General features: G+C 45.2%; 1 protein-coding gene across 3 annotated transcripts in view; it reads right to left on the bottom strand.

Annotated features, from left to right (window-relative positions):
• Nucleotides 1-21,776, bottom strand: part of LDLRAD3 (low density lipoprotein receptor class A domain containing 3) — a 252,658-nt gene that overhangs the window by 107,233 nt on the left and 123,649 nt on the right. For all 3 annotated transcript variants that reach the window (XM_082410561.1, XM_082410562.1, XM_082410563.1), the window contains one exon: nucleotides 10,866-11,000. In XM_082410561.1, coding sequence (XP_082266687.1) covers nucleotides 10,866-11,000 — 135 coding nt within the window. The remainder of the gene's footprint in view (nucleotides 1-10,865; nucleotides 11,001-21,776) is intronic.

Below are 21,776 nucleotides of genomic sequence, written 5' to 3'. Positions count from 1 at the left end.
TCAAACGCAAGGGCTTAATGGGACATTTCTCAAGTTAGTAGTGTTGGTCAAAGGAGTGGTTATGTATTCCTGGTCTTCGTCTCCAACTGAAAAATAAGTTACTAGGAAATAGAGCTGCTGCTAGGAAGTCTCTTGATTTCTCATAGCACCTAGCAGTGCGCTCTGCAAAAGAAGACCTTCAATAAAAGCTGACCCACTGACGGTAATTTGAGCAGCGCACACATTACATAGGGCACAAGATCTCAGGGAAGAGAACTCATGGAAGGGAAACGTGGGTGTCATTTTGTGGCATTTCAGAACCAAAGACTAACCAGACATAACCTGCTGAATTTCCAGAGAGAAACAAGGAGGGAACAAGAAAGAGGTGCTGGGAGCATTTGGGGGATATGACAAGATATCTGCAACATCAGAGCACATTTTCATTTCCCACAGGTCACAGAGCTCTCAGGTAGCCAAACCGGGGCCAAAAAAAGAAAGATATTTACTGGATTGCATAACCCCAGGGAGATTTTCAAGCCTCTAATCAAGGGTGGTGGATGGAAATACCCAGCATGTGGCCATCTAACCGCCCAAGCTATTCTCATCCTGGAGAATTCACAGAATCTATTATTCTGTGGTCTCATTTACAGTATCCCCGAGTCTCAATTAGATCTCCCCTGCCAATGGGATAGCAAAGCTCTATAAGACCCACGGAGAATCAAAATTCTCATTGCAGGCAATGATAACCAGCCCCTCCTGTGAATTCCTTTACCAGAGAGGAGCATTTGGTAAAGAATAAAATCATTTTATTTTATTTGGTAAAGAATAAAATCATTTTATTTTATTTGGTAAAGAATAAAATCATTTTGGTAAAAAGTCATTTCTCCTGATTTTCCTCCTCGGGCTCCACCTTCCAACGGAAGCACCCAGGGAGGGGGCCTGACAAGCTAGCCTCAACCCCCCTGACAGCTTCACGTCCCTCCACGCACCACCACCCCCCCCCACACACACACAAGCACACTTTGCTCTGGCCGTTTGGAATCTCTGTCTCTGAATATGCTATTCCCTCTGGCTAGATGCCCAGCCTCGTGCTTGTTGCTGGGTCCATTTTTATTTATGCTTAACGACTGGGCAGAGATTTCACTCCTCTGAAGGCTTCCCATATCCCCTAGGAAAAACAGTCATTCGCCACTGTCCCAGGCATGTCCTTGTGTCCCCCACGGGGTGCTGTTCCTTCTTCTATTACAGCATTTATCACATTTCAGGGTAATTATCCCTGGGGCGTTATGTTTCTCCCTTGCTGACTATGAGCAACTGTGATCTGATTGAGCTTTGTGTTTCTTCCAGAACCCAGGTGGGCGGGGCAGTAGCAGGCACTGTGCAAATGATCTGTGTTTGAAGGAAGAGGAGGAAGAGTCAAGACAGTGAAAGGGTACTGGGTGGGGAGCTGAGGGCCACAAGCTGTCCACGGACAGACAAATGTCCCCTGCACAATCAAACAGCACAACACGGCTTGTCCTCCAGCTCAGAAAACTTGCAGAGAGACAGTAAGCCCCATACGCGGTCCCCCTGCCCCGAACCTTAGCCCACCTGCCTCAGGAAGAGCACGCTCTGCCATGTGTCCAGGCGGGATCTGCCACACGCCAGGGAGAGGGAGGGACAGATGGGGGCAGAAGCCAGGACGGGGGAGAGAAGGGGAACGTAGGTGGGGAACGGGGGAGATCGCAGAAACAGCTCTGAAGATGAGCACGGTGGCTACCAGATCAGGAAGCAACTACTGTCGTGAATGGAGAATCGTTCTGACTTGCTTCTAAACGAGGCACACGTTAGAAATCCTCAAATGCCCGCTGTGGTGGTTAAAGAAATGGAGGCTTTCGTGATGCAAACACTCGGTTACTAAGAAGAGAGCCCCACAGACACAGAAAGGCACAATCAACCTCTCTCAACCTCCTTCTGGTTCTTCCAATGAAGTCAGCATTTCTGCCTCTCCCGGCCCAGGTGGGCTTTCAAACTCTCAAATGAAAAGTGAAGAAACGGCTTCCGCACTCCTCCTGTTAACTGTACCTCCAGCGGTTTTATTGTAGGTAAAGCCAAATAAATTCTTTCAGGGTGACGACTCGCTCCAAGGACCCCTCTAGCGGCGCTCTTGACATTGCCTGGCGGCACGAGTTCTGTGGCAAGTACTGACCACCCAACGAATTCTAGGTTGTGACATTTTGGGTTGGATCCCCTAACCCCAGACTACTATTTTTTTAAAAATAGATAAAGCTCTTTTCCATTCATACTTGAAAATGAAACAAAAAACTAGCACTTCTCCCATCTCATGCCCTCCACGATTTCTCTACAAATCTTTGGCTGCACAGTCACTTGGTTTTATCTTGCGACAGAAAGCAAAGGTCTCCTCCAAAAGCATAAGCTCCTTTTCCTCTCAATTATCCAGTGGGGGGCCTGGAGAGGAAGGGCAACTGGAAGATGCTACAGCAGGTTCCCCGGTCCCACAAAATCAGCATCCCCATGGTGACCTGCCGCAGGCTATTTCTACCCCTGGCCACCCCCATGCAGTTTATCAGCAAATCTTGACGATGCCAGCCCCAAACACTTCTTGAAGCCATCGGCCCATCCATCCCCACTGCCATCACCTTCACACGTCTGGTCCATGACTTCCCACTGCCCATAGAGAAAGTCCAAGATCCTTCATGTGGCTCCCCAGGCCACCAAACCAGGCCACTGCTGACCGCTCCAGCTTCCTTCCAAGTTATTCTCCTCCTGTCCACCAGAGGGAGAGGGTGTCACGTGGATTTTCGGTCCTTTAAGTGCACCACGCTGTTCAAATGCTCAATCCTGGATCTTCTACCCTACAGTTCCTTCTGCCGAGAAGGTTCCTTCTCCGCCCCCCACCCTGCCCTCCTCTTATCCAGTTAATTCCTCCTTATCCTTCCCGTTTCAGCTTCAGCATCACTTTCTCAAGAAGGTCTCAGTACCCTATAGAGTCCTGTCACTCACTTCCAAAGCATCCTGTCTTTGCCTTTTCCACACACTCCCCACACCAGTAACCAACTCAATGCCTGTTTTTCCTACTAGGGTGTAGGTGCCATCAGAGTAGAGAACACACTTATCTTGTTCCCTATTACCGCCTATTCCCATCTTCCATTCTAAAAGCCACATTTTTTTTCTCCCATTTTAACATTCCAAAATTGGGATGCATCTTAAAATCAATAGTCCGTCATAATTTGTCACCATTTTCTCTTTCTCAGCATGACATAAAATAATAGTGGGTCTTACACTTGATGGCATCTTGGTGTTTGTCAAAATAAGGTATGTCCCTGTATCTAATGGGCACAGTGCCTGGCACATGGCGGCCATCAATAAATACCTGATAGTACATACTGACATACACACACATTTCCCGAAGATCTGATATTAGTCGGGTTTTCCTACGTCACAAGTACACCTTAAAATCTCAGTGACTGACCACTTTAGAGATTTATTATCTTGCCATGGGTCTGCCGGTTGGCTGTATCTTTGTGGCCTCATCTGGGACTGACCTCAGGCTGTGGGTTGGGTTCAGGTCTGACCCCTGTGACACTTTTCCATGGACCAGTAGTATATTTGTCTCATAGCAGATCATTAGAATGAAAGAGACCAAGCACAGGGGCACAGCACGTTCCAATCTCCCTTCTTGTCCGTCTAGCAACATTCCACGGCCAAAGCAAGCCTGGCATCCACAGGTAGGGACACTTCCTCTGGCTACTGTCACAGGCTAGAGACGGGGAGTAAAGACGTGAGAGTAAGAATCCGCCCACCATAGGCCCCGTATGGAGGAGAGGCCTGTGAAGGGACACCAACCTCACATGTCCACGGCACTGAAGGACAGCTCCCTTAATGGACCATACAGGACATGGCCCTGGTCACCCCGGGTGAAAGCCCCCGAGTTAGCAGTGGTGGTCTGAACAGGTCAGCCCTCTGCCCGGCAGGCACAAGGACCCTCCTCCTTGGCTCCCTCGGCTGTCAAGCTTTATTTGAGGTATTTATTTGAGAGGATAGAGTAAGAAGCAATCACCGTCCCTAATTCTTTCTTTCTGCAGCTGATTATGTAACCATTGTAAGCCTAGGCTCCGGGTCCCAATCTGAGTGGGTGACTGGCTATTTTATTTATTAAAAAAAATTTTTTTAAATTGAAATACAGTTGATTTACAATGTTGTGTTAATTACTGCTGTACAGCAAAGTGACTCAGTTATACACACATATATATATATTCTTTTTTTTCATATTCTTTTCCATTATGGTTTATCACAGGATATCGAATATAGTTCTCTGTGCTGTACAGTAGGACCTTGTCATTTGCCCATTCTCTATATAAAAGCTTACGTCTGCTAACCCCACCTCCCTCTCCACCCCTCCCTAACCCCCTCCCCCTTGGCAACCACCAGGGTGACTGGTTAATTTAGGTCAGCTGGGGCATGAGGACCAGAGGGTGAAAGACCCAAGTCCAACTGTCCTAAGGTGACTGGACAACAGAAGTGTTGATGGTCTTGGTCAGGACTTTAAGGAAACTTGGAGGAGTTCTGGTGCCCTGATTTCAGTCCCAGGGCTGTTGTGGAGACAGAGTTAATGAGGCCTGCACACCAAGTACAGAAAATGAACGTCTCAAAATGCAACCTGGGAGATGCCCCATTAAGCAAGCACAGCTCTACCCAGCACCTCTCCCCACCAGGAGGGTGCACCCTCAACTGTCCCGATTCCATGAAGACACCGAGTGCTTTCACGGCTCCCTTATGTCCTCATCGCCCTTTGCTTTTGCACTTTGGTCACTCTCCAGCAGTTCTGTGTCTCTTTGTTTGTATTTCTGCTGTGGCACTTGGCGTAGGGCTGTGCTCTGCCTGATGTGACTTCCGGGGAGCCGTATGGATTTGCTAGGGCTGCTGTAACCAAGCACCACCAACTAGACAGCTTCAACAACAGTAATTTCCTGTCTCGCGGTTCTGGAGACTGGAAGTGCCTCTTCCCCGGCTTCTGGTGGTTTGCTGGCAATCTCTGGCATTCCTTGGCTCGTAGACACATCACCCAAGTTCTACCTTCATGTTCCCATGGCCGCCTCCCTCTGTGTATCTGTGCCCAAACATGCCCTTTTGATAAGGACACCAGTCATATGGGATTAGAGGCCCACCCTCATGCGGTGTGACCTCATCTTAACTAATTACAATGCAATGACCCAATTTCCAAGCAAGGTCACATCCTGGGGTTTAGGACTTCAACATATGAATTATAGGGGAGAGCACAATTCAAGAGACACCAAGACCATTTCTGTATCCCCTGCATGCAGCTCAGGGCCCGGCACATGGGGGCACCCAATTACATGCCCCCTAACAAAAATGAAGAAACAGGACAAAGCTGTCACTGTTACTTCTGGTGAGTTGCCAAACCTCATGGCCAGCTTTCCAAATTCTCCTCTAAGCATTATCACCAGTATACAGCAAGCAAGATAAAGAAATGGCAACCCAATCACCAATATACTCAATTAACTATCCTGGCATTGGTGGCTTCTTCAGAAGAGCTTATCTTCCTGGCACTCCTCAGGAGGCGGGAAGGTAGACAGGCATCATTGGTCTTTCTGACTGCGAGGGAACCTTGAGTACAGAGAGAGGAAATAGGCCAGCCTCATACACAACCTCCCCTCTGAGCTCACAGGACCCAGGCCGGGGCACGTCTGCTGTTCCTGGTCCGAGGGCAGTACTAACCGCACGGCTACATCACGGGGTGATGGAGAATGGTAGCTCGTACGTCAGAGGACCTGAGTTCCCATTCCTGGCTTCACCACTTACTCGCTGTGTGGACATGGCACAACTATGGAACCTCTCTGTTCCTTGGGTTCTTCATCTGGAAAAATGGGGGTCATTTTCTATGAGAGGATCCTCCTCTCACAGGGATTTTGTGAGGACTGAGTAGGAAAATATAAGTTAAATGCTTGGAATGGTGCCTGACAGTTAGTGCTTAAAATGATGGCTATTCTTATAAACACCCTGCTTGATCTCCTTCCAAAGGACTGACTCACCATCACCTGAGTCTTCATAAGCTCTCTGTTCCTAGAACGATCAGAAGTGGGGCCCACTTAAGAGGTATTCATGGTATCGGTTCTCTATTATGCCATAACAATTACTCCAAAAACCTACAGGCTTAAAGAACCAAACATTTATTATCTCACAGTTTCTGTGGCTCAGAAATCCAGGAGTGATTGAGCTCTGGCTCAAGCCTCTTACAAGGCTACAGTTGAGGTGACTCCTGGGGCTGCAGGTAGCTCAAGGTTGGACGAAGGGAGAGGCCACTTCTGAGCTCACTCCTGTAGCTCCTGGAGGCCTCCATTCCCTGCTGGCATTTGGTCGGAGCCCCCCCCAATTCCTTGCCGCGTGGGCCTATCCAGGGTGCAGCCTACAACATGGCAGCCACTGCCGTCAGAGTGAGCAAGACAGAATAAGCAAAACAGACGTGGAGTCTTTTGTAATCTTATCTTGGAATTGACATCCTATCACTTCTGCTGCTATTTTCTTTGTAAAAAGCGAGTCACAATTTGTACACCTGTGTTCACAGCAGCATGACTCACAAAACCCAAAAGGTGGAGGCAACTCAAGTGTCTATCAACAGATGAATGGATACACAAAATGTGGTACCAATGTACAATGGAGTATTATTCAGCCTTAATTAAAAAGGAAGGAAATTCTGACATACGCTACAACATGGATGAACTCTGAAGACATTCCATACGTGAACCAAGCCAGTCACAAAAAGACAAATACTGTATTATTCCATTTATATGAGGTATCTAGAATAGTCAAATTCATAGAAACAAAGTAGAACAGCAGTTGCCAGGGGTTGGGGGAGGGGGAATGGGGAGTTATTGTTTAATGGGTATAGAGTATTTTAGTTTTGCAAAATGGAAATGTTCTGGAGATTGGTTGCACAATAAGGTGAATGTACTTAACACTGTTGAACCATATACTTAAAAAATGGTTAATATGGTAAATTTTATGTTAAGTGTAGTTTGCCACAATTGAAAAAAAAAGTTAGTTCCAAGGCCCAGATCACATGCAAAGGGATGGGATTATACCAGGGCATGAACCCCAGGGGCTGGGGACCACTGAAGGCTCCCTGCCACATTGCCATGTATCCAAAGTTGGAAAGAATCTATCTGTTCAATTAGGACTGAATCCAACATATTTAAGGCCACCTGAGTGCTGGCCACAGCCCATATGCGCACGGCAGCACCTGCTGACCCTCAGATGCACCCTCCCAGGGAAAGTTCCTAAGCAACAGAAAGCCATATGCAAAGCTTGCTCCAAAGCCACAGCTTGTGGAATTATCTGGTAACAGGTTATGCTTCCAATGAATGAAGCCGCAGTTACAATTCGATTCCACCACAGCGTTCTTTGGTCTCCAATATATCCCATCTGGAATCGAAAGGTAATGACTGCACTTTCATGGTCCCATTCCCGCCTCCGAGTCCTGGCAGGGTTTGCTGTTGCTTTGAAAGGTCAGTGTAAGGAAGGGAACTAAATGGGGACGAGAGGAAGAAGGAAGGAGAGGTGCACCCAGAGCTGGAGTCTCTCAATGGAGACACGACTTTTTCATACCCTCATCAAATTAGAAGTATTTCAAGCACCCTATTTCCTGTCTTGGGGTCAGTTTTCTCCACTCCATCAAAATAAACATTGTAAAATATAATTTTCTTTTCCCACATCAACTGAAAGCAAAGATGCATTTTTCAAGGGCTGGAAGCCCAGCAGAAGCAGATAGGATGTGTTTTAACTAAATGAGCTCGTGTACAGAAGGTGTCCAGCACAGTATCTGGTGCAGGGGAGGGCTCGATAAATATTCGCTATTATTAAGATGACAATAGGTCAAATCCTACATGGTATAAGACGATATGTTGTCTACTCAAGAAGCCTCTGAAATTCCTCAGGAAGACACTACAGTCTCTCAAAAGCCCAGTAGGGGTCAGGTTTTCCCCCAGCACGGGCACAGTGGTGTTCCTTTTAACACCAAAAATCAGCAGTCAGTTTGCTTTAGCAGCTACATGATAGAGAAAAGCATACCCTTCAATACCAGAATCACACTCGGAGCAGAGGGAGGTTTACATCGTTAAGAGAGATGCAAAACTGCAGGCTGGCCAAGGGAACGGAGGTCCAGATTACCATCTCATGCGCACTGGGGGGGCATACTCCCATCGAGGGAATGACAGAATCATCTGTTCTGTTTAAACAATAATAATAATACTTTTTACGATTATTTTAATAGATTATGGATATTTGAACTCACATAACTTTAGCACGTGTACAGTGTAATACTGCACAAGGTACAAATTAAACACAGCTTAATAACAACATCTTACAAAGAAATCTTTTCTAGCCTTCAGCACTCACTGAATCCACTATGTGCAGGGCACTACCTATGCTACTAGGTAGGATCTTGTGTGATTCGAGAGGCCAAAAAGCTTCCTGTTCTTAGGTAGCTAATGGAGATGCCTTTCCACAATGGGCATCCTTGCTCAGAGGCTGTCATATTGACGGCAATGGACAGCTGTTACCCATGCCCTGATGGGACTAGTTTTCTGAGAGCACGTGCAAACAGAGCTTATTTTCTAATGGGAGGTCATTTGGGTATGGAAGGCACAAAGCTGAGATTCTAAGGTAAGTTGCTCCAAGTAAGACATTTGCCAAGAGTTGGGCTTTGCGTGTATGTGTCCACCACCAACTCTTCCTACCCCTCATGCTTATAATATGAGAGTACAATATAGAGAGAGAAACGAGCTGGACTTGAACCAGCCTTCAGAGGAACAGTTCTTCTTAAGGGCAAGCAAAAATCCGCTTCAGCAAAATGCTGGGATAGGCATGGGCTGGGGGGGAGCATTGTAGGTGCTGCTAAAAGCATCAGGATGAATTCCCTAACTTCCAAGTTTTAGACTTGAAAGTCCTTTTGCTGACCATCTCAGGGCACCATTAGTGAGTCTAGGATACATAAACGCATAAGAAACAATATATATGGAAAATTTTTCTCAATCCCGCCTATCTAAGCTAATATTTACTTGATTCTGTGATTACTGTTCCTCTACCACTGCCGGTGGCCGATGGCCAATGGCCCAACGCCATATGCTTTGGTTTATAAAAATGTGACTTTGCGTAAGCCTAGAAACACCTTGCCGTTCACCACTGAATCAGAAGTTTAGAAATCCCTAGGCAAATGGCAAGATTAGAAACCTCTCTAAAGTTAGTGGATAACAGCGGTTCACAGATTTGCACGTGAATTCGATTCACCTGGAGGGCTTGTTAAAATACAGACTGCTGGGCCCACCTCCTGGGTCGATTCGGTGGACCTGGGTACATCCTGAGCTTTGCATTCCCAAAGAGTTCCCAAGTCATGCTGACGCTGCCGGTCTAAGGATTAAACCTTGAGAACCACTGGTGAGGAGGAGACACGAGGAGGGAATTTTCTAGGTCAGGACAGTCAGAGGCTAACTCTACCCAAGACTCACCTCCCAGAGCTGCTCTCTGTACAAATTTTGGCAAAGTCCATGTAGGTACACGTTTTGTCTTCTCTCGTCTATGGACCCCAGGCATACGGATTTGGATGGCTCATAATTCCTTAATTTGTGGCGCACTCTCACCAGTGGTCTATGCATGACTCAGTCATTCATTCATTTTTAATAACATAATAAACACCAACCAAAATAAAAGCCGGGACCTTGAAAGGAACCTGCACTTAACTTCATCTTACCTCCCATCTTTCCTGCCGCCCAACATATGAATTAACCAGCTATCCATCTTTCTCTTGCTTTTCTTTTTTACAGTATTATTAAATTTATAAACTGTGGTACAGTCATACAGTGAAATACTGAATAACGGTCAAAACAAATGAACTCTGCCAACAAACTATAAAATGGACGGATCATAGCAACATAATACTAAGTGAGAAAAGTAAAGATTACATATGGATGATACCTGTTTATAACATTAGAAATATATACTTTTTAGGATGCCTTAAAATTGACATGCATTTTTAAATCTTTGTATTTTTTTCTAATCACTGAAGAAATGAATACATGTTTACTGGAAAAGAGACAATGAGTAAAGAAACGTACCCAGTCAGTTTTAACAGGGGAGGATATGACCCCTCCATGTCCTTCTGGGTCTCCTAAAAAGCTCCTCTTTCCATCCCCAAATGCACCCTTCAGTTTCCATCCAACAGCTCTGAGGCTGAGAGCTCTGATAGGAATAGGCAATTCATACAAGAGGAAACAAAGCAGTAAACAAACACCCAGGGGAAAATGTTAACTTTGCTCATAATCAGAGAAATGCAAATTAAAGCATTTGGGGAGCTATCATTCTATGACTACTAAATCAGCAAAAATGGGAAAAAGGGAACAACAGTGAATGCCTGGGATATTACTATAAACCCGACACGCGCAGATGATACTAGCAGCAATGGAGAATTTTTTTAAATTTCCAAACAGCTGTATGACGAGGTGTAGTCATGAACCGTGCAGATGTCTCACTCTGCCGAATTTATCCTGAAGAAGCAACTCAATGGAAAGAAACAACCTAAGTGGCCCCCAACAATGCAACAATTTAGAAAACCACAGTAGAGCACCATGACGGTGTGCAATGCAGCTGGACAAATTGCAGTTTTGAAGAGAAAATGTATATTTGATATTTAATGCGTGAGAAATACGAAATGGTAGGTGCATTGCGGTTAGAACCATGTGTACGAGGGCTTCGAGGTAAAGAGCAGAAATTAACATGGCTGCTGTATTTGGACACGGGTGGGTGTTGTTTTCTTCAGTGTTACTGTGCTGCGGTGTCGTAATTATTTTTTTTAGAGCTTGAGAGGCTCCTACCTTGAGAACTTTCACAGCTTTCCTCGTCGCTGTTGTCTTGACAGTTATTTTGCCCATCGCAAATGAAGCTCTTGTCAATGCAGAGGCCGTTCTTGCAGTGGTAGCGGGCAGTGGAGCAAAGCAAAGGGTTTGCCGCTGTGAAGGGAAACCAGAGCAGGTCACCAGGGAGGTTCGCCAGTCCCCTTAGGACCCCCCAGAACCTTCTCCAGCCAGGGGTATGTCCTGCTCGGCAAGCAGCAAGCTCACCTTCTAGGATGGCTGACTCAAAGGCCATCCTGGGAAACTGGTCAGGCAATGACCTGGACAGGACGAGACTTACTCTGCCCCATTCTAAAAGCTCCTTCTCCCAAGTCATCACGCTGGTGCCCTATAACCATACCAACGTGGCCAGAGGGCAACGCCTCGCCCTAACTGGTCAACCGTTAAGCAGGCCAGCAGCCTCTGAGGGGCCTGGGGCAAAACCCGAATCTCCCAGGAGAGTCAAGAGTGGAATGGTCGGTAACAAAAGAGACACACAGAGAAGAGCAAAGCCAGACGGAGTAGATGGGTCGGGGATCCGTGAACCTCTGCCACTGATGGAGTGATGGCACGATCTAATCCAAGGCCTAGGTCAGATCCTTCTGGTTCCCTAACTATGGACCAGCCTGGTAAGTCCGCATGTTTCCTTACGGCTCACCAAGGTGAGCTCCATCTCTGCTTTGCAATCAAAGAAGCCCATTAACCCACTGGCTCAGCCTGAGCAGCTCCCTGTTGCAGGCACTTTCAGGAACCCCCCAAAAAAATGACAGAAATGGCCCTTCCCCTCAAGGAAGAAGGTCGCAACCAGCCAGCATAAGGTCAGCACAAAACCACTTAACAACATGTAAGCAAATCAGCATGGAAAATCACTATTTCTACAGCACAATTTATCTTACTTCCTCACTCCTTGCAGTGCAATTCAAGCAAGGCTCTTTCCAGGGCTCTATTTTCAATAAATAAAGCAGCAAAGTAGAAATTACTCCAGCCCCCAGTCTGCCATTTATTAGCTGTGTGATCTTGGGTAACTTACTTCACTTCTCTGAGCCTCGGTTCCTTCATCTGTGTGCAGAACTGACTCCATAATTTGCAGGGCCTAGTGCAAACTGAAAATGCGAGGTCAACTGTTCAAAAATTATTTAAAACTTCAAGAAGATAAGTGCTGGGCATTAAACCAAGTGTGGCGTGCTTCTAAGCTAAGCACGGAGCCTGTGCAGGTCACAGGTCCATGAAGCTAGCCCTGCTACTTACAGCATTAATTTGAGCATCAAAGGAGATGACATGTGAGAAAATGTACACAACAGAGTCTGACACGTAGCACAGGCTCAGGAAATGTTGGACATGCTCCCCGAGTTATATCTGCCTCGGTCCCCCAGAGTGTGGTCCTCCCTGAAGGAGTGATATTGGTGATAACGAAGAGGGGTCATCATGGGATCTCCGGTCACAAACTGAGCCGGCATGTGCATTATACGTGGTACGAAGAGCACCAGAGCAGGATGGCACAGCCAGCACTGAAGACAGCTACGGGATCAGGAACAAGTCAGCGCCGGCATCTCTGGATGGTCCTCAACAGCAGGATGGCAGTTGTAATTTATCTTCCTCATATGCCTCACGGAGCGATTGTTAAGATGCACAGAGATCATAGCTGCAGACTTCACAGGGCCCTGGAAACCCAAAGGGCTGTGGAGTTTTTTATTTTTTAACTGTTCATCTCAGAAAGTTTGATTTGAAAGGTCAGAGAAGGTAGAGGGATGGGGAAGCCGTGCTCTTAGTTTTGAAAATGATGGACCAGTGTGAAGCTAAGCAAAAGGAGTCTGGCCTGAAAATGGAAGTTTTAATTATTTAAATCGCTGTGGGCCAGAGAACGGTTCCACTTGATCATGCTGAAACCAAGGTCTGACTTCAGCCAAAACCAAAATGGGGAAACCCGAAACCATAAGTCACATTTGGTTTCTGTCCAAGGCAGCCCTCAAAACCCTTCAGCATCCCACCACGGTGGCCTCTGGCTTCCCTGGGACCTTGTGGATCACATCTACTCAGCCAAAGCGTCAGCAACGATCAGCTCACTCGAATGGACAGCCTTGGAAAGGCGCCTGAATTGCTCCAAGATGGGGCTGCTGCAAACTTATGTGAACCGCCCCAGTAGGGAAGGCGGTGCTGAACTAAACCTGCAGACGCGATGGCATCTACTGACTTCTCTTCAGCCTTAGACCCTTTCAACCTCACAAACTTTCCCAAGGAAAAGAAGTCACATATGTGTGCGTGTGCACGTGTGTATATACACGCATACCACATATATGTGTATATATGTACGTATGTGTATATCCAGATCACACATATCTTCAAATGAATTAAGACTGACTATATCTTAAGACACAGCTCTACTGATAAAGAATCCACAGGGACTGAAAACCAGTTTCAGTGCATAGAATGAATACATATATTTGGTTTTAATGCATATAACCAGAAGGACTAGGACCAGAATACAGAAGGAACTCTCACAACTCAAAAGAAAAAAGACAAACAACTCAACAGGAAAACAGGCAAAGGACATGACAGGGCAATTCCCAACAGAGCAATGGCAAACGCTCAACAACAACTTGAAAAGATGTTGACTATGGCCAGTAATGAAGCAGCACTTTAACCGCAGCAGACTCGCCAAACTTAAGGTCTTAAAATCCCAGGTTGCTGGCCAGGATGGGGAGGGAGAGGAAGTCTCAGAGACTACTCGTGGGAGTGCAAATTGGTAGATCCACCTTGGAGACCAATTTAGTGATACCTGGTGATATTTAAGGGGCATATGCCCCATGGCCCATTCATTTCACTTCCAGCTACACACTCAGGGGAGAATCCTGAACAAACAAAAATGTGTGCTGAAGCACTGTTTGTAAAATAAAAATATTAGAAATGACCCAAATGTTCACCCACAGGAGAATTAATACCATGTGCTACACTGTTAGAATTCTACAGGAGGGGATGGCTAGCTCTTTCTGTACAGGGCCAGATAGTAAATACTCTAGGCTTTGCTAACGTTTGGGTCTTGCACTGTGTCTTAACTACTCAACTTTGCCATTGTGGTACAAAGCGGCCATGGACAATTCATAAACGAAGGGCAGGGCTGTGCTCCAATAAAACTTGATTTACAGGTAGTAAATACGTTTAAAGTAGGTAACTTTCAAAACAGGGAGTAGGCCAATTTGGCCCAGGGGCTATCGTTTGCCAACCCTCGCTGAACAGCAGTGAAAAATGAATGAACCAATAAACAACAAGGTCCTACTGTATAGCACAGGGAACTATATTCAATATCCTGGGATAAAACATAATGGAAAAGAATATAAAGAAGAATGTATATATGTAGATAACTGAGTCTCTTTGCTGTACAGCAGAAATTAACACTGTAAATCAACTATACTTCAATAAAAAAAAAATACAAAATCAAAAAAAAAAAAAAGAATGAACCAGAATCAAGATGGATCAATCTCACAAATACAATAGAGGGGGCGAAGTTATAGAAGATATATGCAAGTTATATAAGAATAAAAGTTACAGAAGAATATGTATAGTGTCGTACCAATTAGATGAAGTTACCCATGCAAAAGAATACTATCAATTATTGAAGATACAAAAATATATACTTGCATTGGAAGAAACAACCTTAAATTCAGGACAATGGATGCCTCTGGAGAGAAGGGAGAAGGGTAGGGACAGAAAGGGATGTACTGTAGACTTATAATATTTGGGAACACTTTATTATTTTAAAAATCTGAAGCAAATAAGGCAATATGGTAATATGACTTTTTTCACTGAGATATAATTGACATATAATAATATTATATTAGTTTCACGTGTACAACAGAATGATTTGATATATGTATATACTGCAAAATGATCACCACAGTAAGTCAACACCCATCACCACACATAGTTACAAAATCTCTTTTGTGATGAAAACTTTTAGGATCTACTCTCTTAGCAACTTTCAAATACACAATATGGTAGTATTAACCATAGTTAATATAGTTATAATATTATAATGTATTATTATTATAATATAATATAGTATAGTATTATTAACTATTGTTAATATAGTTATAATAATTTAACCATAACTATAGGTAATATGATTTTTAAAACAGGCTGTTGGGAAACACAGGTGTTCATTTAATTTTATTTTTCCTTTTCAGTATGTTGGAAAGACTCCACTAAAAGTTTCTAAGAGTCTAGTCTGGCAGAGACGTCTCAGTGATCACTCACTTTCCTTTTCCTTTTCTCTTTTCCCACAAAATTCTCTCTGGCTCACAAACCCCTGTCTTCAGTATCTTTCACACTTAGGTGCCCTGTTGCTCAGAGAACACAGGTACACGCTGGTAAACAGACACACCTGGGATTCCTCCTTGTGAAGGGCTCCTCATAAAACACTATGTCCCCCCACCCCCAATGCAGGGCAGAGAAACAGAGGCAGAGGATGCTATAGGAACCTCCCCAAACCCAGCAGCAAGTCAGAAAAAGGCCTCCGAACCATCAAAACACACTTCGGGATGTTGGTGTCCTTTAAGTGCTGGGGGTGTCCTCAGGAAGGGCCCTCCAGCCTTCCCCTCCCCCAGGTCTGTTGATTCTCCGGTTATGTAAATTCCAACAAGGTTTGTGTTCCAGTTCCCAAGGACACGGCAAATTAGAAGGGAGAGAGGACGCCGTTGCCAACCTGCAGACAAACTGCCAGCAAGAAATAAAAGTTGACAACCATGGGAGGGGACCACAAGGCTCTAAAAAGCCACCTGAAGAATTCCAAAAGCAGAGCAGCCTAAGATAGCTTCAAAAGGGACCAGAAAGTTCTAAAAGGAGCCAAAGGCAACCCTGTATTACAGCCCAGTCTAAAAACTAACATTCCTAAGAACGGCCCTGCACCGTCACCAACAGAGGTAGACACTGAGGAAGCCAAGAGGAGATCCCCGTCAGAGGCACACTCACTTACCCAGAGTAAAATCTCCCCAAAGACCCCAGACAGCTCAAGTTTCACTATATTTCTTGCAGGACCTCTGCAGCATTTACCAGGCTTAAGCCAGATTTCAGGGTGCGTGCATGGTGGACCAACCCTATAGGCTCTGGGGGGACAGAAGTCAAGTCTTCGGGGTTTCTGTGACGCCGTGGATCCTCACCCAGGACCCTGAAACATAACTGATCAACAGGCGGCCCATAAACCGACCACGAAACGCTTCCTGCTTTGGGATGTTGTATCTCTGCATCTTCGAGCAATATTTAATGTGCTCCATATGTATGTTTTCTTTGTCCTTCCTGAGGTTTCCCAGTCACTGAAAAAATGTATTATTTTACTCGCTTAACTAGGAAGAGGAACATTGCATTTTATAGTATTGATTTCAATAAGGATGGAAAACTGTCCGCAGAGTTAACTTCAAAAATTCAACCGCGACTCCAAAGTTCCCCAGCTATTATTGCCATCACAAACACAGAGATCTAAGAATCTGTTTCCCAGCCCACAGTACTCAGGAAAGAGAAGTTGTCTCTCCCTGCCAAGGGGAGGGAGGAGCGAGAAGGTTAAGCTCAGTGGTTAATTAAACTGGTGGCATTCACCTCAACCACATCTGAAGGAAAGGACCCAGGGCCCACTGCAGTCATCCAAAAGCAACTGACCGGCTTCAAGACAGGAAATGAAGCAATCTGTCTCCAGCGGGACGTAGGAAATGTCGCCTTTAATCCATTTCAAGTCTGTGAAGTCGGCCCCTCTCCCACCTCAAAGGGTTCTTGACAAAACACATCAATGAGGACCTCCTGGCCACCAGCCCCCACATCCCCCATCTGCGCCCCATCCCGCGGTGCTGCCCGCCCACTTCCTCGCCGAGCATCCCAACCTCATGGTCTCCGTGGGGATCTTGTCTTCCCAGCCCCCGTTTCCCTGGGAACCAGGCAACTGGGGGAGATGGAGCTGCTCCGAGACTTCCTCTGTTCCAGGACGGAGGATGCCTGGCCCCAAGCCTCTCTGCAAATCATCCGACCCATTAACAAGCACTGCTCCTTTGTGGCCTGGAAAATGCTGGCAGCCTGGACCTTCAAAGAAGAGGTGGCTTGTCTGCGGCCAGCTGCAAGTTCTTGCCTTCCTTTCACAGTCCACCCCACAGGACCTCTCCCAGCAGCCCTTGGCCCCCGAGACAGATCAGGGCCATGTGCAGCCGTCTACAAAAAGGGAGTCATAATGTTATCAGCCTAAAATATCACACGTGTAAAGCATATAGAAATGTGCCATATACATAGTAAGTACTCAGTCATTGTCAGCCAAGTGGCTTCCTATGCTCTGCACAGTCTGCATACCTCACTGCTGAGCCCTTAGCCTAAAAGACTCCATGGAACCGTATTGCCAACTTTTAAATGGCACCCATCTTCCTAGGTCCATCTCCTTCAACAACTCCCACTGATGAGCCCAGAGGGAAATAATCTCTCCCATCAGTGGTTCCCACAGCACTCTCCACTGTCAACCCATATTGTATTTATTTGGGTATGACTCTTTCTGTCTCCCTTGCTTGAGGATCACCTCAACATTGGCAGGGTCCTGCATCTGACCCATCTCTTTATCCCCTGCAGCATCTTGCAGGGTGTCTGGCACAGAAACTGTGGAAAGAGAATGAGAGTCTGAAAGAAGGTAGGAGCTGGGGTGAATGAACAATGTGCAGCCTAAATGTACCCTCTGGGTGTACATCTGAAACCAAAGGAGAGGGCCAAGACATCCCCATGTTGAGAATATATCCTGACCGTCTGTCTTCTTCTTTAACCCTCTTGTTTGATTAGTCGCTTGATCCACTCATTCCACAGATATTTAGTATTGCCTATAAATGAAGCACTCTACTAGGCACTGGGGATAAAAGAAAACCCAGTCTGTTCTTAAAGAGCTTATACTCTAGTGAGGAGACAGGCAGGTCAATGTGCACTGGAGATAAAGCATGAGAAGTGTAATTTATTCCACATGCATTTATCCCGTGCTAAGGCTGAGCCAGACCATACACTTGGCACTGGGAGTACAGCTGTGAACCATGCAACAATACCATCTCACGGCCATCACGGTGTAGCAGAGAAGGCAGAAAATAAACAAAAAGTGGTGGTAAGTGCAGAGGAGAAGAGTGAATCAGGGGAAGGAGACAGAGTGGGAGACTGGAGAGGAGAGGAGTTATCTGTACAGGGTGTTCAGGGCAGGCCTCTGATGAGCTGACATTTGTTTGGAGGAGGCCCAAGATGGTGTGCCAACACACAGAATGACCAGCCCAGGCTCGGCAGACCAGGAATAACTCCCTGAGGAAGCAGGTCATACAGGAGCCTTTAAGGGGACCTTGCTGATGGAGCTTAGAAGCATAGGGTGTAAGCACCCTCCCACTCCTCTGCTCACCCAGCCCCTCCGACGTGAGGCACAGCTCCCTGAGGCTTCCACTCATGGATCTGCTGAGGCGTGAAGAAGACGTGTGGAATCTAATCTGGGGTGACATGAATAAAGCTACAGAAATACACAAGCACCAAGGGGCTCCGTGATTACAAAATATAGACACACTGGCTGAGCAATTCAGCTCTTTAGGGGGACAGGCAAGAATTCATCAGCAGTGGGAGAAACACAGTCCAGAACACAGCGGATTTTCTGAGCACAACTATGCTGAAAACAGCAGCAGAAGATCCCACTTGAAAGAATTTTCCACCGTGGTCACCCAGACCACTCTGCCATATCTCAGTTCCTGGAAGGAGTCCTTGTCCTCCCTGACGGAGGACCTGGGGAGAGCTGTGCTGCCAGCCCGTCCAGGGCTTCACCTCCAGCCAAGGATGTCTGAGCCCAAGGCAGGAGGAAGCGGCCAAACACAGTAAAAAGGAGAAAGGAAGGAAGCGAAAGGGCAAAATCTCAGCACTGTGATCCTCTAGAAGGAAACACTGGTCCTTGCTTATCCTTCCTCCTGCAAAATGAATGCAAACAGTGGAAAACACGTCCACAGAAATAAAGTTCTTTAAAAATATGACTCTCCAGTTATTTGCTGAAGTCAAGACATCGCCCAACAAAACTGCTCCTTTATCTTTTATTTCTTTTTACCATTTTATTATGGAAAATTCCAGTTACATACAAAAATAGAGACTGGCATAGGGAACCCCTGTGTTTCAATCACCTGGCTTCAATAATTACCATTACAATCCAAAAATGGGCAGAAGACTTAAATAGATATTTCTCCAAAGAAGACATACAGATGGCCAAGAAGCACATGAAAAGATGCTGAACATCACTAACTGTTAGAGAAATGCAAATCAAAACTACAAGGAGGCACCACCTCACACCAGTCAGAATGGCCATCATTAAAAAGTCTACAAACAACAAATGCTGGAGAGGGTGTGGAGAAAAGGGAACGCTCCTACACTGTTGGTGGGAATGTAAGTTGGTACAGTCACTGTGCAAGACAGTGTGGAGGTTCCTCAGAAAACTAAGAATAGAATTACCATATGATCCAGCAACCCCACTCCTGGGCATGTATCCAGACAAAACTATAATTCAAAAAGATACATGCACTCCTATGTTCATAGCAGCACTATTCACAATAGCCAAGACATGGAAACAATCTAAATGTCCATTGACAGATAAATGGATAAAGAAGATGTGGTACATGTATACAATGGAATACTACTCAGCCATAAAAAGAATGAAATAATGTCATTTGCAGCAAAACGGATGCAACTAGAGAGTATCATACTAAGTGAAGTGAGTCAGAAAGAGAAAGACAAATACCATATGGTATCACTTATATGTGGAATCTAAAAATATGACACAAATGAACCTATCTATGAAACAGAAACAGAACTATGGACATAGAGACCAGACTTGTGGCTGCCAAGGGGGAGGGGGTTGGGGGAGGGATGGAGTGGGAGGTCGGGGTTAGCAGATGTAAGCTTTTATATATGGAATGGATAAACAACAAGGTCCAACTGTATAGCACAAGGAACTATATTCAATATCCTATGATAAACCATAATGGAAAAGAATATTTTAAAAAAAAGAATGTATATATATGTATAATGAATCACTTTGCTGTTCAGCAGTAACTAACACAACAATGTAAATCAACTATACTTCAATTTAAAAAAGAAAAAAATTTATTTTCCAGTGTCTAAGCAATAAACCCATAATTAAAATGAAAAAAAATTACCAATACGCTGACAAATCTGTTTCAGTCCTACCTCACCCACTATCCACGCCCCCACCCCTACCCCACCCCGGAGGAAAGGCTTGAAGCACATCCTAGATACCATGTAATTTCACTTTCATATACTCCAGTATATGTTTCTCAAAGATAAGGACTTTTTAAAAATAATAAACAGAACACCATCCTTAAACTTAAAAAATTAATAATAATGCCTTAATATCATTAGATATACAACCACAATTCAAGATTTCCCAACTATCTCAATTTTTTTAACAGTTGGTTTGTTTGAATCAGGGTTGAAACAAGGTCCACATATTACATTTGGTTGGCTTGTCTCTCAGTCTCTTTGAATCTGTAGGCTCCCACTTCTAATTTTTTTTCTTAGAATTTATTTGTGGCTGAAACTGAGTGGTGGAGAATATTCCACAATCCGGATCTGGCAGTTTATCTACCTACGGGGTCACTAACATGTTCCTCTGTCCCTGAATTTCCTGTAAACTAGTGGTTAGTGTTAAGAACTGCATGTTCGTGTTCCCCCCAAATTCATATGTGGAAACCCTAACCCCTAATGGATGGAATTAGGAGGTGGGGTCTTTGGGAGGTGCTTAGGGTTAGATGAGGTCATGAGGGTGATGTTCTCATGATGGGATAAGCGCCCTTATAAGATGAGGAGGAGGATTTCTCTCTGTGTGTGCACACACCAAGGAAGGCCATGTAAGGTTATGACCAGAGAGAGGGTCCACACCACCAACCCGACCATGCTGGTACTCTGATCCTGGACTTCCAGATCTGTGAGAAGTAAGTTTCTGTTGCGTATGCCACCCAGTGTATGGTATTTTATTATAGCAGCCTGAATTGACTAAGACAGACTAAGAGGCTCAATCAGATTCAGGTTGGATGTTTGGGGGCAGAAATACCATCGAGTGGTGATGTGTGTTCCTTTTGGGTTGTATCAGAAGGCAGACAACCAGAAGGTAGACAACCAGAAGGTATCTGGTTGTCTCTTTTCTTGTGATGCTCAAACTGACTTGTGGTAGGATCCAATTCCAGGTCAGATGCAGCAATCACACCACACCCTGGCTCTCCCACTGAGTGCAGCTAAAGAAAACCTGGACAGAATACATGTAACAGCTATTTTTAGATTCTGAAAAGTAAATTGGAGCAGACCAACTGTGGAAGAAGACCAAAATTTGAACTAGCACTGAAATGGTGCTAAGTTTACCATCTTTTTCCCCTCTCAGACTCCCAGGAAACTGGCAAATATCAGAGAGATCACGGAGAGGGAGGAACTTGGGAAATCAACTTCATAAAGTTGTTTTTGAACTCCGAGGCTGATTCCAAGATGCACATGCATGGATCTGGTCCTAATCAGCACACCAAAGATGGTAAGAACTAAACGCATAGACCACTGCCCAGGTCCCAGACTGGCCACTGGGAGGTGCAGACACAGAACAGGTCCAAGCGGCACTGCAAAAATAGTCTAAAAACAACTGCGACTACAGCCCACTGAGGGTTTTATTGCCCTTCCAGAGGGCTGTTAGGAACTTGTGGTCTGACCCAACAGGGTCATTTGTCCACTAAAGCAAAAATATAAGCCTTCTCTGTGGGATTTAAACAAAACCCAAAGTGTCATACATAGTAATCAAAATAATCAAACTATAATCCAAAATTACTTGTCATATGAAAAAACAGGAAAATCTCAACTCTCATGGGAAAGGATAAT

The sequence above is a fragment of the Balaenoptera physalus genome, assembly GCF_965194825.1.
Source record: "Balaenoptera physalus genome assembly, chromosome: 10".
NCBI lineage: Eukaryota > Metazoa > Chordata > Mammalia > Artiodactyla > Balaenopteridae > Balaenoptera > Balaenoptera physalus.
Note: the sequence above shows the minus strand (reverse complement) of the source record. Positions and strands in the feature narration are given on the sequence as shown.